The 20,225-nt window shown below is 41.6% G+C and overlaps 1 protein-coding gene across 5 annotated transcripts in view; it reads left to right on the top strand.

Moving 5' to 3' along the window:
* The window catches only part of sptbn2 (spectrin, beta, non-erythrocytic 2), a 49,411-nt gene extending 29,204 nt beyond the window's left edge, over positions 1-20,207 (top strand). For 2 of the 5 annotated variants that reach the window (XM_084942108.1, XM_084942111.1), the window contains 38 exons: positions 918-1,069; positions 1,316-1,489; positions 1,787-1,878; positions 1,968-2,048; positions 3,074-3,189; positions 3,514-3,626; positions 3,724-3,911; positions 4,019-4,136; positions 4,238-4,396; positions 4,497-4,799; positions 5,888-6,041; positions 6,156-6,550; positions 6,635-6,898; positions 6,981-7,192; positions 7,491-7,628; positions 7,736-7,955; positions 8,102-8,638; positions 8,914-9,116; positions 9,226-9,316; positions 9,414-9,560; positions 9,726-9,989; positions 10,190-10,414; positions 11,028-11,117; positions 11,551-11,829; positions 11,931-12,061; positions 12,166-12,370; positions 12,485-12,859; positions 12,956-13,200; positions 13,314-13,452; positions 13,571-13,655; positions 13,913-14,109; positions 14,264-14,391; positions 14,496-14,571; positions 15,111-15,188; positions 16,221-16,399; positions 16,536-16,709; positions 16,834-16,876; positions 16,970-20,207. In XM_084942108.1, the coding sequence (XP_084798234.1) occupies positions 918-1,069; positions 1,316-1,489; positions 1,787-1,878; positions 1,968-2,048; positions 3,074-3,189; positions 3,514-3,626; positions 3,724-3,911; positions 4,019-4,136; positions 4,238-4,396; positions 4,497-4,799; positions 5,888-6,041; positions 6,156-6,550; positions 6,635-6,898; positions 6,981-7,192; positions 7,491-7,628; positions 7,736-7,955; positions 8,102-8,638; positions 8,914-9,116; positions 9,226-9,316; positions 9,414-9,560; positions 9,726-9,989; positions 10,190-10,414; positions 11,028-11,117; positions 11,551-11,829; positions 11,931-12,061; positions 12,166-12,370; positions 12,485-12,859; positions 12,956-13,200; positions 13,314-13,452; positions 13,571-13,655; positions 13,913-14,109; positions 14,264-14,391; positions 14,496-14,571; positions 15,111-15,188; positions 16,221-16,399; positions 16,536-16,709; positions 16,834-16,876; positions 16,970-17,182 (6,983 nt within the window). In that variant the 3' untranslated portion in view covers positions 17,183-20,207. The remainder of the gene's footprint in view (positions 1-917; positions 1,070-1,315; positions 1,490-1,786; positions 1,879-1,967; positions 2,049-3,073; positions 3,190-3,513; positions 3,627-3,723; positions 3,912-4,018; positions 4,137-4,237; positions 4,397-4,496; positions 4,800-5,887; positions 6,042-6,155; positions 6,551-6,634; positions 6,899-6,980; positions 7,193-7,490; positions 7,629-7,735; positions 7,956-8,101; positions 8,639-8,913; positions 9,117-9,225; positions 9,317-9,413; positions 9,561-9,725; positions 9,990-10,189; positions 10,415-11,027; positions 11,118-11,550; positions 11,830-11,930; positions 12,062-12,165; positions 12,371-12,484; positions 12,860-12,955; positions 13,201-13,313; positions 13,453-13,570; positions 13,656-13,912; positions 14,110-14,263; positions 14,392-14,495; positions 14,572-15,110; positions 15,189-16,220; positions 16,400-16,535; positions 16,710-16,833; positions 16,877-16,969) is intronic. The other 3 variants (XM_084942112.1, XM_084942113.1, XM_084942109.1) reach the window with 2 other exon arrangements.
* Positions 20,208-20,225: the final 18 nt, after the last annotated feature.

Here is a 20,225-nt window from a genome sequence, read left to right as displayed (position 1 = left end):
TTGCCAGGACTTACCTCCTGCTTGGGGAGTTTTGACAAATGAACAAGTGTTGATGTTTTCAAAATGCAAATTCAGCGTATGCAGCAACTAATACGGTCTCTTAAACAAACAGTGCTCCTGAACAGCACCACATGCAACGCCTTTGAGATTTTTTTTAAATAACTAATTAACTACTAACTTATGAACAAACTGATTGACCTCACTAGCGAGAGGGCGCAAGATTGCAATGGAGAGTTTCTTAAATTTGACTCATTAGATTTGAGTTGCACTTCTGCCCTGTTTTGTGTCTAATTTTAAGTTGTTCTTGCATTAGGTGCAGTCCAGTAAGTACAGTGCTAGAATAGTGTTTTGAAAAGGCAGGGAGACCTTATATCCTAGAAATGAGGTCACCTTGTTAGGTGGTGGAGCAGGATTAGCTTCTTACTCCCCCGGTCCATATGTCTCAGCTGCTGTTACAGCTTAATTTATTGTGATTCCTTTTTTCAGCCCTGCTCTTTCAAAGGAACAATAAAAAGTACTCACTAAATGCCATTACTTCATGCTTGGTTTTGCACAGTCTTGTTTCTAAACTGACGTCTTCAGAGTAATTAGCAATGCACACATTAGCAGAGCTATCAGTAAACTGTGGTCTGTGGGGGGAGCACCTCTCACTAAGCTGTCACTAGTGATTCTAAAGACTTAATGGCATAGCTTGTCTGTGAAATGAACTGCACAGGGCAGGGGCTTAAGTCCTTATGACTTACTGTCTCCTGGCTGAGCTCAGATGTGATCAAAACTGTAGACATTTGTTTTTTTTTGTTTACTGTAAATATGCATTTCCTAAAGAGTAATGGCACTGAAGACAGTTCGTAGTCAAGTTTATGTTGTTGTAATGTGTAAAGGCTTTAACCCCCCTCTCTTTCTTTTATCCTTTGCAGATGAACGTGAAGCAGTACAGAAGAAAACCTTTACCAAATGGGTAAATTCTCACTTAGGCCGAGTGACCTGTCGCATTGGTGACTTGTACACCGACCTACGGGATGGGCGCATGCTAATCCGCCTTCTGGAAGTCCTCTCAGGAGAACAGCTGGTTAGTATCACAGAGGAACTACTGCTTTATGTCCCAATCCTGATCCATACCCTCAGGATGACCCTCACAAGTCAGGAGGAAGGAGAAATCATGTGCTTCATTTCTTGTTTTTTTTGTTTTTTTTAAATTATGTGATTTACTTCTTTTGCTTCTACTTGTTTTTCTCTTTTTAAACTCCTGCCAAGCCCTGTTTTCTTCAACAATGTCAACCTATGTCAACTTGTATTTTTCTGCTGCTTCCCCTAGCCAAAACCTACTAAGGGCCGCATGCGTATCCACTGCCTTGAAAATGTTGACAAAGCCCTACAGTTTCTTAAGGAGCAAAAAGTTCATCTGGAAAATATGGGCTCACATGACATTGTGGATGGGAATCACCGTCTCACCCTGGGTCTCATCTGGACCATCATCCTTCGCTTCCAGGTAATATATAAAGTAGCCGTGATGAGCTCTACAGATTTTCCCTCTCACCTCAGTCACCATGTTGCTGAACTTGGGCTTTGGGATGTCAGGTCTCTGGATTTAGCCATGCCCAGAAAAACTGAATTATTAAAAGTTAACATAATTTTACAAAGTAATTCTTTATGCCATTATTGTAGTTATGAACTTACTGTTGTTACTTGACTTCCTTAAATGTTATACACCCCACTACTGCAATAACATTTGAAGGTCAGTTATTATTGAAGCTCCGACCTGACTGGATGTTCACCATACTTACAGATTCAAGACATCAGTGTGGAAACTGAGGACAATAAGGAGAAGAAATCAGCTAAAGATGCACTGCTGCTTTGGTGCCAAATGAAAACTGCTGGGTAAGAAAGGAGCAGTAAAAGAGAACCAGAAGGTTTGAATCTTTCTTTGTTGAGCTAATGATTAATGAATTCTTATCTGCCCTTTTCAGATACCCAAATGTCAACATCCACAACTTCACTACCAGTTGGAGAGATGGTCTAGCGTTCAATGCCATCGTGCACAAACACAGGTCATTGACTTCTTCATGTATTTCACATCACTGATACCAGCTACAGTAAAAGCAGCCCTTTTTATGCATTTACTTATTCAGTGTAATTGCAGTTTTTGTTTCTTACTGTAAGGTTTTTTAGATAACTTAGTCATCCTCCAAATCGAAAGGGAGTCTTGTATTTTAATGGTTTTCATTCCCTTCGTAATGAGGAGCACCTGTCGCAGAACCATTTCCCATCTCTGGGGTGTTTTTATCCCCTTTTCTATTTAGGTCTCCACTTGCTCCTCCCATTCTTCAGTCTGCAGTATGCCTGAAAGGATGAAAATAAATAGGGAATAAGATGACCTAGATCACAGAAATTATAACCCACTTATTTTCTATTAAGAGCCATACTTGATACCCCAGTTGCACACTCTGCTGGTAACTCATGAATAGCTAACATTTAAATGGAGCTGTAAAATAGAAGCCAAAGGTGTAGCCTAAACACATATGACTCAAACAGAGGAGAGCATATTGTTCCTTACAATGACTGCATACTGTGAGGGTGATAAGGGTGATACTTGATAGATGAAAGCCAACATGGCTTTCAGAGCAGTTAGTGAGCCGTAGGGTAGTTACGCAAACCACTGAGCTGTCTGTCATTTACATTATCATGCAAGAAATTACATTATGCTTAGTCCTTTTTGTCCTCATTTTATTTTTTGTGAATGCATTCATGCTATAATATCCTATAGGTTTTAATAAAATATACTCACCCGAACCCCTTCCATACTTTTCTACCACCAACCTTAGCAACTGTAAATGAAAGCATCATTCAGGCATTAGTTTGCAGGTGTGGTTTTCATCCATGATCAGAGGCCTTTTTTCATGCAGATGACTTCATCCAGTTCTAGAGGAACATTTTATGCACCTTGGATTGAAAACATTTTCTTCTGTACTACAACAAGTTGCAATAAGTCAGCCAATATTCGTATTTGCTTGCACCTTGCACTCTTCTGTAACCCCTTCTCATTAAAGTCACAATTGTTTCCAATCCTCTGCAGACCCGACCTGATTGAGTTTGACAACCTGAAGAGGTCCAACGCTCACTACAATCTCCAAAATGCTTTCAATGTGGCTGAGAAGGAACTGGGGCTTACCAAGCTGCTGGACCCAGAAGGTGAGTGTTTAAAGCCTCAACAACAACAAAAGCGCTCTTGTAAGTCACATTGATGGCCTGATCTGTCTGCTAAGGCACTAAGCTGTTGCCTGAAACAGATTGGCGAGAGTTTGGCTATAGAGGATTACTGCAATAAATTTTAGATTAGGCAACACTGCATCACTGTAGCAAGTCAGCTATAGTGACATAACAAAAAGCATGATTAAAGATATAAACACTTTCCCACGTGTTATTCAGAGTGTTTTGATGTAAATATTATAGTATATATAATATAAATACCATGTAAATATTTATATTAACCATATTATTATTATTTTTTTCAAGATGTCAATGTGGATCAGCCTGATGAAAAGTCTATAATTACCTATGTGGCAACTTACTATCATTACTTCTCCAAGATGAAAGCCCTGGCAGTGGAGGGCAAACGAATTGGCAAGGTTAGTTTTGTGTGTATACATTTATGTGAGTGAAAGTGAGTACATGTACACTGAGTTTATGTCCCCAGTTCAAATAATACATTTCTCTGCACTTCAGGTGCTCGACTATGCTATTGAGGCCGACCAGCTGATAGAGAAGTACGAGACCCTGGCCTCTGAGCTGCTGCAGTGGATCGAGCAGACCATAGTGACACTCAATGATCGGCAGCTAGCTAACTCTCTGAGTGCTGTACAGAACCAGCTCCAAGCTTTTAACTCCTACAGGACTGTGGAGAAACCTCCCAAGTGAGTGTCAGCTGGGTTAAGTGAATGAGTCAGTGCTTGGTAATCAATTATAATCCAAAATGGTGACGCTGTGCAGTACGTTAACTATCAGTGTCTGATGTCCTCAGATTTACAGAGAAAGGAAACTTGGAGGTTCTTCTTTTTACTATCCAAAGCAAGATGAGAGCAAACAATCAGAAGGTTTACATGCCAAGAGAGGGAAAACTCATTTCTGACATAAATAAGGTATGGCTCGTTCTAGAAAAGGCAAGTACAGCCTTCCATCTCAATGTTCGTTTTGTAGATTCTGGATGATACAGGCTTCCTGGGTTATATTTGCATGGCAGGCATGGGAACGACTGGAAAAGGCAGAACATGAACGTGAGCTGGCACTGAGAAATGAGTTGATTCGCCAGGAGAAACTGGAGATGCTCGCTGCTCGCTTTGACCGGAAAGCTGCTATGCGGGAGACATGGCTGAGCGAGAACCAGAGACTGGTGTCTCAGGTAAAATTAAAAAACACAAACAAAATTTGAATTCCTGATCTGAATGCAGTAAATAGATTTACAATAATGCAATCATGGGCTTCTTTTTCTCTGATATTAGGATAATTTTGGAACTGACCTGGGAGCAGTGGAAGCTGCCACTCGTAAACACGAGGCAATTGAGACAGACATTGGGGCATACTGGGAGCGTGTGGCCGCAGTGGAGGCTGTTGCCAAAGAGCTGGAGGCAGAGGGATATCATGATGTGCGGCGCATACTCGCACGAAGGGATAATGTGCTTCGACTCTGGGAATACTTGAAAGAGCTTCTGGCTGCACGCAGAGAGCGTCTGAATGCCCACCGTGACCTACAGAGGCTGTTTCAGGAGATGCGTTACATCATGGACTGGATGGCAGATGAGAAGGTAAAGCTACCACAAAGAAACAGAAGCTTACATAAATTTGACTGTGCTTTGTGTTGAATTACTGCTTTGATTCCTGCATTCTCTTGAGGTTTTAATTAGCAAAAATGAGTTTCCTAATCCTCAATTAACATAATTGTTTTTCACATATGTCCCTGACAGCTTTAGTGTCAGCACTTTATAGCAGTAATTAGCTTTGTGCAGGCCTAGCCTGATTGGTGTTACCTTTCTTTGCTGGTGTTACTGAGGTCGACTGAGGTAGACTCCAGTGACTAGAATTACGCGCCTTTCTTCTGTGTTTTCCAACTTCGTTGTACTATTGTACTAAGAATGATTGCGCAATGGCAATAAAGAGTTATCTTAAATGTGCTGACATTTTGATTGGCCAATGGAAGTGCCAGTAATGCCTGATTGCCACTGACACAACATTTGCCAATATATCAGACCCCTTGTTTGGTTTAAATAGCTGAACAGTGTGAAGTATCATTTATGCTATGTAATTTATACTGTATAATCCAAACTGACTAAAACCTGACTTCCATGAATGACAGTAGACATGGGAATAGCAGTTTCATGTGGGAACCATTTTCCTTTTACTGTCTACATATGTGCAGCTAGCTAACGTTACAGCCCAGCTGCTTAGATTCTGTCATGCTGTTCACTAGCATCATCTTCTTATCTCTGATAAACGGATGCTTTCTTCTCCAGAGAGATTGTGGTTGGTAAAATGCAAAGTAAAAATGAAATTGCTCACAGGTTTTGCAGATTTAAATGGATAAATCACACTGAAGGCAAGAGATAAAATTTATAGATGTAATTTTGGGCTGACCTGACCCTATAAGGATAGAATGGGGTAGTATAAAATCTCAGCTACTTGGATGTGACTTGTCTATAGCTCTGAGTGATGTGTTTGTAACCCAATATGTGAGAAGCACTAATGATTTATTAGCATTTTTATATTTAAAAATGACGTTTATGTTGTGTGAAGTTGAAAAAGAATCGTTATTTATTGAATACATATTTAGTTAAATGTCGATTTTCACAAGATAAAACTGGGAAATATTCTACTGGACTGTGCTTTCTTTTTTCAGGGTCGTCTGCAGTCTCAGGACAGCGGAAAACATTTGCATGATGTGTTAGACCTACTGCAAAAGCACAATCTGGTAGAGGCTGATATTTCTGCTCAGGCAGAGAGGATCAAGGCAGTGCAAGGAGCTGCAAACCGCTTCACTTCCCATGAGCAGGGTAAGTCTTAAAAAATGGTCTTGCACATTTTGTGTACAGAGTATGCATTTTAGTCTGACCCTTTGTGCACACTGTCTAAATTCTGTGTATTTCTGCTTTTTTTTAAATTGCAAGCCTATAAACCTTGTGAGCCTGGACTAGTTAGTGAGAAGGTTGAGCTGCTGGGTCAAGCCTATGAAGAACTTGGTCAGCTTGCTGTGAATCGCAGAGAGCGCCTAGAGGACTCACGGCGTCTGTGGCAGTTCCTGTGGGATCTCGGAGAGGAGGCAGCCTGGATCCGAGAGCAGGAACAGATCCTGGCTAGTGGAGACTGTGGCCGTGACCTTACTTCTGCCCTTCACCTACTCAGTAAACATGAGGCTTTCACGGATGAGATGGCAGCCCGCTATGGCCCCCTGAGTAACAGTATTGCTGCTGGAGAAGATCTGGTTAAAGAAGGGCACTTTGGAGCTTTGGAAGTAACTGAGAGGATTCAAGACATCCGTGCACAGTGGGCCCATTTGGAGGAGGTAAATGTTCATCATCAATTCTAAGGTGCTTTCTTCAAATATTGCATTTTTACCCATAATATTCTTATTTTTGATGCTTCTCAGACAACTAAGCAAAGAGAGCAGAGCCTTAAGGAAGCCGTGGCCCTGCATCAGTTTCAGACGGATGCCAATGACATGGAGGCATGGATCATGGAGACACTTAGACAGGTATCCAGTCAGGAGGTGGGCCACGATGAGTTCTCTACCCAAACTCTAGCTCGCAAGCAGAGGGAGATAGAAGAGGAGATCCAGAGTCACCACCCCCTAATCGACTCCCTGCACGAGCAGGTCCAAGCACTGCCACAGGCCTATGTACATTACCCTGAAGTACGTGTGCTTTCTTTTTCATACTTCTTCAATGATTGCATGCTGTTTGTAGTACTAAATTACTGCCTATTGCTGACTGTAGGTGGATGGTCGTCTGCCTGCTATTGAACAACGTTATGAAGAACTGGAGACCCTGTCAGCAGCTCGACGCCAGGCTCTGGAAGGTGCCCTGGCCCTCTACCGCATGTTCAGTGAAGCTGGTGCCTGTCAGCTCTGGGTGGAGGAAAAGGAACAGTGGTTACATGGCATGGAGATCCCTACAAAGCTGGAGGACTTGGAGGTCGTACAGCAAAGGTGAGTCTGTGGATGAGGGAAGGTTAGAATGCCAAAGATGATGAATTATTTTTCTTCAAAATCTTTTCATTTTTTAAAGACTAAGATGGACACTTGTAGTTGTGAAATGACATTACATGTAATCGCGGAAATTAATGTTGATGACATAAAGCAAAGATGAAAATTGTACATTATATTAATCTAAGCTCTAATCTTAAAAATAAACAGTCAGTGTTTTTAAATCTACTATAATGTCTAGAAATGTCTATGATAGATAGAATGAGTGAATTAATTAATGGTGTTTCATTTATGGAAATAGATTTGAGACACTGGAACCTGAGATGAACAACCTAGGAACCCGTGTCACTGATGTGAACCAGGTGGCAGAGCAGCTGCTGAGCTCAGACAACTGTAACAAAGACCAAATCCACCAGACAACAGACCAACTAAACAACAGGTCAGAGCTACATTTATGAATTATTGTAACCCTATTTCTGCTGAGGAATGTGTATTATTTAAAAGGCGTGCAGGTAGCATTTTAAGCCTGGCCTGTGTTGTCTCTAGATGGAAGGAGTTTCAGCAACTGGCTGGACAAAAGAAACAAGATCTTGAGTCGGCTCTCAACATCCAGAACTACCAACTCGAGTGTAATGAGATCCAGACTTGGATGAAGGAAAAGACCAAAGTTATTGAATCTACTCAGGGTCTTGGCAATGACTTGGCGGGAGTGATGGCACTACAACGCAAACTCACTGGCATGGAGAGGGACCTTGAGGCTATCCAGGTATGGGAGGTGTAAATGTAATGGGTGGAGGGTGGGACCAGAACACCAGTGAAACAAGGCAAAATGAATATAGTATTATTTAGGATTCTGTGATGAGGTATTTTATTATAATATATGCAATTTAAATATTTTCTTTATCTTTTCAGGGAAAATTAGATGACTTGAGAAATGAGGCAGAAAAGTTGGCCAAGGAACATCCAGATCAAGCAGGAGAGATCCAAGGACGCTTGGCAGAGATTCAAGACGTGTGGGAGGAATTGAACGCCACCATGAAGCGACGGGAAGAGTCACTGGGGGAAGCTAGCAAGCTACAGGGTTTCCTTAGGGATTTGGATGACTTCCAGTCCTGGCTGTCCCGCACCCAGACAGCCGTGGCTTCAGAGGATATTCCCACTTCTCTGCCTGAGGCTGAGAGTTTGCTAGCCCAGCATGAGAGCATCAAGAACGAGGTGGATAACTATAAGGAGGACTATGAAAAGATGCGTGCGGTTGGTGAGGAGGTCACCCAAGGTCAGACAGATGCCCAGCACATGTTTTTGGCCCAGAGGCTCCAGGCATTGGACACTGGCTGGCATGAGTTGCGGCGCATGTGGGAGAATCGGCACAGCCTGTTGGCCCAAGCCTTCGACTTCCAGACTTTCCTGAGAGATGCAAAGCAGGCAGAGGCATTCCTTAACAGCCAGGTTAGGAAAATACTCTTCGACAATGAAATAACAACTTTTTGCCTTATTGGTGCAAAGCAAATAACTGCACGTTTCACAGAAAATGGATCTGATATTCTATGAAAAATTCTTCTTTACCAGTTCACACATTTTTAAGTGTCTTACTCTGTTGTATAAATAAATAGGGAAAAAGGCCTAAAAAAAAAAACGTAAAAATCACTGGAATTCGATAATTGCCTATGAAAACTGCATATGAGACGATGTTTAACATTCCTTTTGTGTCCATCTCTGCGTAGGAGTACGTGCTGTCCCACACAGAGATGCCCACCAGTCTTCAGGCAGCAGAGGAGGCCATTAAGAAGCATGAGGATTTCCTCACCACCACAGAGGCCAGTGAAGAGAAAATAACTGGTGTGGTGGAAGCTGGAAGACGCCTCATTAATGACTCTAATGCAAACTCGGATAAGATCCAGGAAAAAGTTGATTCAATCCAGGAAAGGTTAGAGTAAAAGAAGGAAGAAAAACTGATATTTATATAACTTTTTATCATTTACATTTTTAATTAGATGTTTGAAGGCTAAACATTTTTTCCCGTTTATTTTCTCCAGACATCTTAAGAATAAAGAGGCTGCAAATGAACTGCTGACCAAGCTTAAGGATAACCGGGAACTTCAGCACTTCCTCCAAGATGGACAAGAGGTAAGAATATGGCTTAGTTGAGTACTAATGCAAACTATTGCATCTTGATATTTACATTGAAACTGAAACTTCCATTATGCTGTTGTCTTTTTCATAGCTCACCTTGTGGATAAATGAGAAGATGCTGACGGCTCAGGACATGTCTTATGATGAGGCCAGAAATCTTCACAGCAAGTGGCAGAAACACCAGGCATTCATGGCAGAGCTGGCCTCCAACAAAGACTGGCTCGACAAAATTGATAAGGTGTGGCCAGTTTAATCAGTAAATATATAATCATAACATCCATGTCATTATAATTTAATTTCTTTATTTACCTTCCCTTTTGAAAAACTGGAAAATGGCACGGACTTTGACCAAATGGGACATTTAATAATGTTCAGGCTTGTTTTTGTGTCTCATCTCTAACAGGAGGGTCAAGCACTGGTTGCTGAGAAGCCTGAGCTGAAACCTGTTGTCCAGCAGACCCTGGAGGACCTGCAGCGTCAGTGGGAGGAGCTGGAGAGCACAACTCGCACGAAGGCTCAGTGCTTATTTGATGCTAACAGAGCAGAGCTCTTCACACAGAGCTGCTCCGCTCTAGATGTTTGGCTGAAAAACCTTGAAGGTCAGCTGCAAAGTGATGACTATGGAAAAGATCTGACCAGTGTGAACATCCTCCTCAAGAAGCACCAGGTACACTACATAGTACAGAAAAAGCACTGTCAAAATTTGTCTTACAAATACATTTTTAAAAGGGGCGAAAAAAGTCTCACTTTTTAAACATGTTCAATATTACATATAATCAAATTAATGTGGTGCAAGTAGCCATGTTTGCTTAGTGGAGCTAAATGTTATGCATTTGTTTCTTTAATGTTTGTGCTCTCTCTGTGTAGATGCTGGAGCATCAAATGGAGGTCAGAGAGAAGGAGGTGCAGGCCCTGAAGTCTCAGGCTCTGGCTCTGTCCCAGGAAGATGCCGGACTGGCTGAGATAGATGGTCAGCAAAGGCGTGTCACCGACAGCTTCGCCAGCCTCCAAGACCCACTCAACCTCAGGAGACAGCAGCTGCTCGCCTCCAAAGAAGCACATCAATTCAACAGAGACCTGGAGGATGAAATTGTGAGTGGGATAACCTTAGTGATTCCATCAATAAAATAAACAGTTTCTGACAAAATGCTTTATGTTCTTTACATTGGCTCCCAATAGATTTTAGAATTCGTTTTAAAATTATTGTTTTAACGTACAGAGCACTAAATGGCCAAGCCCCAGATTATTTATCCAAGCTTCTCACAAAATACACTACTGCTCGCTGTCTCCGCTCACAGTCTCAGAGTTTGTTGGTTGCTCCCAGAACACGTCTGAAGACGAAAGGGGACAGAGCCTTTCAGTCTGTGGCACCAAGGCTGTGGAACAGTCTACCTCTATAACTACGTTTGGTTGACTCTGTGGAATCCTTTAAAAAACAGTTAAAAACTTTACTGTTTAAACAAGCTTTCTGTTGACCAATGCTTTTTACATTTTTATATTTTTAATTTACATTTAAACTCTATATTGTGTATATTGTGCATTTTGCTATTTATCGTACTGTTTATTTTAATCTCTGTGTGCAGCGCTTTGTGACTACCTGTCTATGAAAAGCGCTTAATAAATAAACTTACTTACTTACTAAACTTACTTACTACAAAATATATCCTGATATTAAGATAATTAATAATCAATCTTTGCCTCTCAGCTGTGGGTGACAGAAAGGATGCCCCTAGCAACCTCCACAGACCATGGAAAAGACCTGCCCACTGTACAGCTGCTAATCAAGAAGAACCAGGTAAAGTTACAGCTTTTTCAATATATCGTGAAAAAGTTACAAATTTTCAGTATTATTTTTAGGTGTTGCATTGTAAGTAGCTTAAAGGGCAAAGGTTTGGTATTGATTACTCATAAAATGTGGTCTCATTTTCATCTAAGTCACAGTCACAGTCGAGAACAGCCTGAATAAATTTACAGTACAAAAATAGATGTATTTTTATGTCTTTATTGAACACACTGATCACTGTCATAGAGATAAGACGTAATTTTATGGGTAATCAAGTTCCAATCTGGGTAATCAAGTTCCAATCTGGGTAATCAGGTTCCAAACTTTGACATGCAAGAATCTAAATACTTTAAACAAACACTTGGACTGAGTTTAGAGAGATTTTGAAGAGTAGGGAATGTTAGCCAACTAAGAAAGTTGAATATTGTCTCTGGTTGTGAATCAGACTTTGCAGAAGGAGATTCAAGGCCATCAGCCTCGCATCGATGACATCCACAGACGAGGCAAGACTCAGACCCAGGTAGATGGTGAACGCCAGTCTGTTCTGGAGGATCGCCTAGTTGAACTGCAGAGCCTTTGGGACCAGTTGATCGCCGAGACAGACAAGCGTCATGCCCGTCTAATAGAGGCTAATCGTGCCCAGCAGTTCTATGCCGATGCTGCGGAGGCAGAGGCCTGGATGGGAGAGCAAGAGTTGCACATGATGTCAGAAGAAAAAGCCAAGGTAAGCTCGTGTAAAGTGAGATCGAATTGCTTTTTTTTATTGCTTTTTTTCCCTACATCTTGTGCTTGAAGAAAGTTGATAATTTTCTCTTTTTCTCTCAGGATGAGCAAAATGCTCTAGTGATGGTCAAGAAGCACCAGATCCTTGAGCAGGCACTTGAAGACTACGCCCAAACCATCCACCAACTGGCCAACAGCAGTCGTCTCATGGTCAACAATGAACACCCAGAGAGGTGAGAGCACAAGACGCTGTGAACGTTTTCAGATGCGGCACTTCACCTTCTATAAATAGAACAGGACACCCATAACCTCATCTTTCTCATTTTCAATTAAACAGCGAAAGAATCACCTTACGACAAGCCCAAGTTGACAAGCTGTACGCAGGTCTGAAGGACCTTGCTGAGGAGCGTCAGGGACGGCTTCAGGAGAGGCTGAGGCTGACCCAGCTGAAGCGGGAGGTGGATGACCTGGAACAGTGGATTGCAGAGAGAGAGGTGGTTGCTGGCTCCCATGAACTAGGACAGGACTATGAACATGTCACAGTGAGTTCTTTTCCTCTCAGTAGCATACTTTGGAGACATGAAAGCTCAAAGAGATTTAGCTGAATTAATTATGTTGCTCCCTTTTGCCCTGTTTTTTTCTTTTTCTTTGTACAGATGCTGAGGGACAAGTTCCGGGAGTTTGCTCGTGACACCAGCACTATCGGCCAAGAGCGTGTGGATGGTGTAAATGCGCTGGCAGATGATCTGATTGAGTCGGGTCATCCTGAGAACGCCAGTGTTGCTGAATGGAAAGACGGTTTAAACGAGGCCTGGGCTGACCTGCTGGAGCTGATTGACACACGCACGCAAATGTTGGCAGCCTCTTATGAGCTGCACCGCTTCCATCAAGATGCCATGGAGGTGCTTGGACGTGTTAAGGAGAAGAGGGAAGCACTGCCTTCTGAACTTGGCCGTGACCTCAACACTGTCCAGCATCTGCACAGACAGCACACCGCTTTTGAACATGACATCCAGGCCCTCAGCGGACAGGTCAGTTATCACTTGCTAAAAGTGATCTCATTTTAGATGGCGAAACTAATATGTGAATACGAGACCAAATATCCCTCTGCTCATTTGAACTCCTAGGTGAATCAAGTGCAGGATGATGCTGCACGCCTGCAGAAGGCCTACGCTGGTGAGAAAGCGGATGACATTCACAGAAGCGAACATGCTGTGACTTCTGCCTGGGAGGGCCTGCTCGAGGCTGGCGAGGCTCGCAGGCTCCTCCTGCTGGACACCGTGGAGAAATTCCGCTTCTTCAACATGGTGCGAGACCTCATGCTCTGGATGGATGGTGTGAACCTGCAGATTGATGCACATGACAGCCCAAGGTAAATGTCATTTTTTGCTTAAATTTCCACTTACTATAAAATAACTTCAACAATAACTTGTTTATTCATATATAACCTGCCTCTCCTATCTCCTGTGGGTTTTTTTTTTATAGGGATGTATCTTCTGCAGGGTTAGTAATTGCCAATCATCAAGACATCAGATCAGAGATTGACGCTAGGACAGACAGCTTCACTGCTTGTGTTGAGATGGGAAATACTTTGATCAACAAAAACCACTATGCATCTGATGAGGTATTTTGCAGTGGGTCACATTTACGGTTGTCTTGAGAGAGAACAGTGCATGTTTACAAAAAACAAAAAAACATGTTGACTCAAGAACTGATATCTGAACCTGTTTACCTATTTACAGATCCGAGAAAAACTGACTCAACTCCAGGAAAAAAGAGATAAGATCAACAAAAAATGGCAAGACAAGATGGACCATTTACAAATTGGTATGCATGCTTCACATTTTTGGACTGCACACGGGTGCATTTAGGCTAACAGAGCCGTGGCAAAAGTGCATGGTGTTGTAGGCAAGTTGCTACACGCAAGAGATGGTAGATAACATGCAAACCGGTACCTCCGGTTTAAAGGTCTCTTTATGCAACTGCAGCATTGTACATTGAATTATAATTCTTTTTTTCTCATCCTCTCTGTGTTTTCTTTGTTTTTCTCTCTATATTGTGGCCTTTGGTCATCTTCATATCAGTGCTGGAGGTGTTGCAGTTCGGACGTGATGCTTATGTGGCAGAGTCGTGGTTGGCTGGGCAAGAACCTCTGGTGCGCGCAGCAGAGTTGGGCTCAAATGTGGATGAAGTAGAGAGCCTAATTAAGCGCCATGAAGCCTTTGAGAAACTCGCCACGGCTTGGGAAGAGCGCTTCGTGCAGCTGGAGAAGCTCACTACAGTAAGTAGAGAGATTTGGCTTGTTCTGGAGTACACTGGTAAATGCAGGATGTGTAGGATATTAGTACATTCTGCATCATCTATAATTTAGACAATAGAAACCCGACTCCCTTGGTATTACACTAAAAAATGGCTAATTGTTTTCCACTGTTTAGCTTGAAGAGCAAGAAAATCAAAGGAGGCGGGAGGAAGAGGAGAGAGCGAGGCGACCTCCTACTCCTCCACCAGTAGAAGAAGTGCCACAGTCTGAGACAGAAAGTCAACCACATGATTCTGCAGCCAGGTACGCCAAAGAGAAGACTGGGTAGAGCACAAGAGTGTTCGTGTAAAGCAAAAACACACTACGAGAGAAAAATTAACATGCTTTCTTTTCCCTCTGTAACACAGAACCAGTCTGGACCAGACCACTCTCAATCAGTCCGTGTCAGTGAACGGAGTACACAGCGACAATGACACATCACAAGTAAGATACGCTTTGTGTGTGTATGCTTCAAGTGCTTCATTGATTTTACAGAGTTTCCAGCATAATTTAACTTGTAGTCCACCGTGTTGTCTTCCTTCATCTCACACATTATTAGATAGGTCATTAAAATTCATATCCATCAGACAGTTTGATCTAACTTATGAAGTGTAATGCCAAGCTGTATATTAGCAAGCAGTTGTGTTTTGCTTGACAGATATGTTTATTATATGTAGCCACTCGTTGGGTTAGGTTCTGGAAAGAAAACTGTGTTACACTTTAAATTCATACATGTTATATGAGTGATTCTCTTCAGTGGCAGATGAAAACAAGTACCCGGTGATTTCATGTGTCAGAGGTGATGGATTGGCTGCTTGTGGGCAGCACTGTTGCAAACCTCTGCAACTGATACTACAGAGAAGAATCACTAAATGAACGAGAACTATTTCTGTGTTTCTGCAGTTCTAGAAGTGCAAGCCATATCCTGACGTTCATCTTTTTGCCCCAGACTTCTTAACAATTTCTTATTGCGTTTTTGCCAGCAGTCATTATCGCTATCGTTGTCAGTGGGAAAGAAATCAGAGCCTAAACGTGTGTGTAAGCCAAAGCAGCAGGACCGTGTGAGTACCAAGTCACGGTCAGCTTTGTAGCTACCCCTCGTCCCCTTCACAGCCTCCGCTCAGCTCCTGGTCAACTGCAGTGCCTTTTTCCTTCTACTGAGAAGCCATTGCTCTCTGTCACAGATGCAACCATCGCTTTATTTATTCATGAGCTAATGCTATCATTAACGAGCCCCATCGCTGTTTAAAGGCATGATGCAGATTCATGAACACACTATTTTCATGGATCAAATATGCAGTTATATATTTATATGTGCTCATATTGACCAGGACAGGAGTGACTGTAAATGTGGAGCCCAAAGTAAATGTGGTGATAAATGTAGCTGTTCAAAGCTAATTTATATGTAGTTTGTTTTAGTCTTTATCCATGTGTGTGAGTCGCCTTTGAGTGTCAGTCTTTTGATGGAGTTACGTGAGAATCCTTTGTAGAAAAGTACGTGACACAAAAGGTGCCCTGAGTTTCTGTTTTCTACTATAGTCGCAGTACTAGAAGCGAAATCCTGTTGTCTGTGGATGTTTTTTAAGGTTTATAAGATAAATTAAAGCTACAACACTTAAGCTGCAGTACCTCTAAGATCTCAACATCTCCAGTCTTAGAGGTGAACTGTAATTGAGCAATAGTGTAGGACTATTTATTTATATTTTTTATTTGACTGAAGAAGCTGAGATTAGCATCAGAATAATATTGAATTGTATTCACAAGTTGGATTTTGGGTCTCTTTGGAGCAGTTTAAATTAATTTAAAATCTAGTTTAGTGTAGCATGCCTGTTTCCTGTATGCTTGGTTATTTTAATTGTGTGTTTTACCAGTAAGAGTCTGTGCAATGTCAGAATGCTGTGTGATTATGTAGACCTCCTGAACCCTCGCTATGCTGTTATCTCAGGTAATCATACAGTGCTGTCAAAGCAGACGTCATCATAGCTTTTTCGTGTATGGCTGTGAATGGCTGCTTTGCTAATCACCACTTCCATCCAGCTGTGTTTTTTTTTCTGCCCCCCTCACCACCATTCATGTCCTGGTTTTAACCACAGGGCTCAGAGTCTGAGTCAGTGAATGGACCGGGCAGAGACAGCGGACTGGCATCGTCTCGCGTCGATCCGTCTGCCACTTTACCGAGCAGAGGCGCGGCAGACTCGGAGCCAGAGACCATGGAGGGGTTGCTCTGTCGAAAACAGGAGATGGAGTCTCACAGCAAAAAGGCAGCTAGCAGGTGAGCGTTGCTATAAGAAGATTTGTTCACGTGCAAAGAGAAAGAAATGCAGACAAATGCTGACGTGGCTTTAGTTAGCAGTATCAATCTGTATGTAGAACAGTTTAACTTTTATCCTGTTCATTTGTTCCCACAGGTCCTGGCAGAATGTGTATTGTGTCCTACGAAAAGGAAGTCTTGGTTTCTATAAAGACGGCAAGAGTGCTAGCAACGGCATTCCATACCACGGAGAAGTTCCCATCAGCTTGGGAGAGGCTGTGTGTGAAATAGCCCATGACTATAAGAAAAGGAAACACGTATTCAAGCTCAGGTGAGAAGACGGACAGCATGAAGTGTGTGAAAGTTAAAGGCCACGGTGAAATAGTAAGATTGGTATACTAGACGTTAAATTTACCCCTGACTAAGTGTTGACCCTTTCAACCCTGTGACTGCAGGTTAGGGGATGGGAAAGAGTACCTGTTCCAAGCAAAGGATGAGGTGAGATGTACATAACAGGTTTATATTGCTCAAATCATTAAAACACATTTAGGGGAATATAAAACATAACCAGCCTCTTTTGTGTGTTGAAAGGCGGAGATGAGCTCCTGGATTCAGTCCATCCTTAGCTCCATTCCAAAAGGATCAGGAGACTCGCCTGGAGCTCCACGGCCCCTCAGCCGTGCCATGACGATGCCGCCCATCTCGCCCAGCTCGGGTGAAGCTGGAGGCGTTACCATGCGCAACAAGGATGGGAAAGAGAAGGATCGCGAGAAGAGGTTCAGCTTCTTCGGCAAGAAGAAATAAAACATTTGTAAAATCATGGATGGGAACTAAATTTGTCAAAATTTCAAAAAACTGAGGCAGATATAAAGGAAAGTACAAACAGGTCATACAAACACACTGCTCTCTGTGCAAGCCCCGAGGAATCTGTCAACAGCTGCGTCATGTAGCTGAGAAAAGTTTTTTTTTTTCTGTCTTTTATTCTCTCCCTCTTTGCTGGTTTTATGTGTCACTTATTTTATTACTCATCCAGTCCACATCTCACTTTAACTGCACCCAACAATCAGAGCCCTCACCCTGTTTTGACCAACAGAGGTCATTAGTGTGAGTCAGAACCGGGGGTGGATGTCATTAGCAGAGAGACAGTTCCAGTCTAGCGAACCGGATCCTCCTCTGTAGGAATATTTGCTCTTCAGTGAGTCTTGATTAGCTAACCCTGTTGTGATACTGTTTCTCTAAAAAACAAAAAAAAAAAAAAAAGATGATGGTTTTCCACTCTGCTGCATTTTGATTCATTTGCCCAGTTTTAACTGCTCTCTATTAGAAAGGATCACATTACATCTCTTCTTCTGTTCTTGGTATTGATGTTATTAATCTCAATATTACTGATATCATTATTACTATTTATCTTTTTCAGTTGCTGGCTTGACAAAGACTAATTTGATGGTAGATAATCTTGATTTACGTTGTTGAGAGAAGAAAATTTGGTTTTGTGGAGAATGTCAGCTTGCCCTCGTATGTACTATATCTTTTTGTTTTCTTTGTTTTCTTTTTTCCTTTTTTTTTTTTTTTTTAGGAATGACAGTTTATGAGGTGTTCTGACAGGAAAATAAAGCTCATTGAATTTTAGCAGTGTGCAGTAAGTGATCACAATTTTCCTTGGAAAAATAATATATATATTTAATAAGTGGTTTTACTATTTTTTTTTTATCTCTAATTTTGCCTGTATTTGATTCTTTCTTTTTGAGTGATCTTTTCTGCTTGATTTTCAACTTTCTTTCTTTTTTCTGTACAAAGCAGAGAAGATTAGTTTTCTAGCGTGTGCATGTGTGTGTGTGTGTGTGCGTGGGTGCGTTTGTGTGAGTTGTGGTGCTGTGGACTTTGCATGTTTATGTTTTTTCGGATCAAGCGTGGCCAGATGGATGCTGCTTTTCGGTACTCAGAATCGGTAAATCGTGCAGAAACAGAAATTAATATCACTGGAATGATTTCCCAGAGCTGTGCTTTTCTTTTGGTTTGAAAATATCTTCAGCTGACATCACTAACTTTTAAGTTTTATAAAAAGATACGAAAGTTTGTTTAAAAAGTGACCTGTGGCAATGACCTCATGTATGTCAGTGGATTGATTTGGCACCAACCCCAGAAATAGAAGAAGGCCCTCAACTCTCTTTGATCAGCCTTGCACTCTTGAATATGTGGCATGATTTCAACTAGATTTATACTTCCAAGTGTCCAATCTATGCCATCTACATGTGTTAATATACACATACATTGGACTTCATAATTGGAGAGCAAGTAATAATCAGTTGGCGGTGAAAATAAATCAAATGGCGACCTACTATGGATTATGTAAACAAATGATAGGTGTTAGGTTTGCTAGTCTCCTCACATATTGTACATTTCAAATGAAGAGGGCATTTATAGTATATTGTGAATGTAGACACTACAACCTGACATTCTGCCTTCATATTAATTGGTTGGTGTAGTCAGTTACTTATAACCAAGCATGAATTACCTGCTTATAACAGCAAAGATTCAGCAACGGTTTAACAAACAAACATCTGACGGAGTCCCATAAAAGCAAACGAGCTGCAAGTAACTATTTGTGTTGCACTGATATTGAAAGTAGCTTATTAAAGCTGATTAGTGCTTGGATGGGTATACAGTTCCATAAAAGAGTGGTCAGTTCATAGGAATGCCGCAACAAGTCTGGGTTCAGTTAACAGCACGGGGTCCAAATTTATCAAACCTGCCTCGTCTCTTTAACTGTAAGAGTTTGCATTCCTGAGTATGGTGGAGCTCCCAGTTAGTTTCAGTCTGAACTACAATGTGGGATCCAGGTGAAAAAAAGGTCATTGCATACATAAGCGAGCCAGTGGAGTTTGCAGACATTGTGCACAGTTTTGAATAAAGGAGTCCTTCCCCCTCCAGCTGTCCCAGCGATAACCGCTCTGAACAGTTTCCATCAGATATTAGGCGATCCAAGTTCAAAGGTCACACAGTGTATTTTCTTATCAGCTCATTTGAATGTGAATGATTCAAACCAGTTTGGCCAAATTGGTCATGTGAAGCAAAAATATTTCTCATACTTGACATACTGTACACAAGCTCTCTCTCTCTCTTTCACACACTCACGTATTGATACTGCCCTGTATATTTAATGCAGAGTGACCCTGGCAAACCAGTCTTGTGGAAACGTCCTTAGCTGGCTGTGATTTGATGTTGCAAATGGCATCCTTTTAAAATAACATTGTGCTACTGGTGAGCTTTGACCAGAACATGAGAAGTATGTGTTATTGATGTCAAAGAGTTACGTTTTGATTCTAAGAGTATTTGTAACGATGGAGTACTTAATGAAGCAGAAAACCAACTTGTTAAGTATTACACATGATTGAAAACAGACTGGTGACAATTTGAGCTTCCTTTTTTAGAAGAAGGCAGGATCTTTGCTGTCTAGTGGGAGCTTGCATTTTTTCATCCAGTGGTCTGTCTCGCAGCATTTGATAAGCCTGTCCACCTACCTTCATTTCTTTTGACAAATGTCTGTTCCTTCCTCTGTAATTCAGAGCTGTTAATACCACTACTATTATTAATTGCTATTATTATCATTATTGCTACTGTTGTTCCTATTACTACTACTGTTACTAATGCAACTTATTGCAAAAAGTATAACTGCTGTCCATTTTCAGGTACGCGTCTGTGATATCAGACCTTTCCACACGATGTCAGTGTGCTGTGGAGCATTTTCATTACAAATTGAAGATAATGTTTGTTGACTTGTGTATCTACATCTAATATTAGGAATAATAAAACATGGTTTAATCAAGAACGTGATGCTGTTGAATCT

Source organism: Perissodus microlepis, chromosome 10 (assembly GCF_051167445.1).
Source record: "Perissodus microlepis isolate ML-2025 ecotype Zambia chromosome 10, ASM5116744v1, whole genome shotgun sequence".
Taxonomy (NCBI): Eukaryota; Metazoa; Chordata; class Actinopteri; order Cichliformes; family Cichlidae; genus Perissodus; species Perissodus microlepis.
The sequence above is the reverse complement of the archived record's forward strand: the minus strand, read 5'-3'. Positions and strand labels throughout refer to the sequence as shown.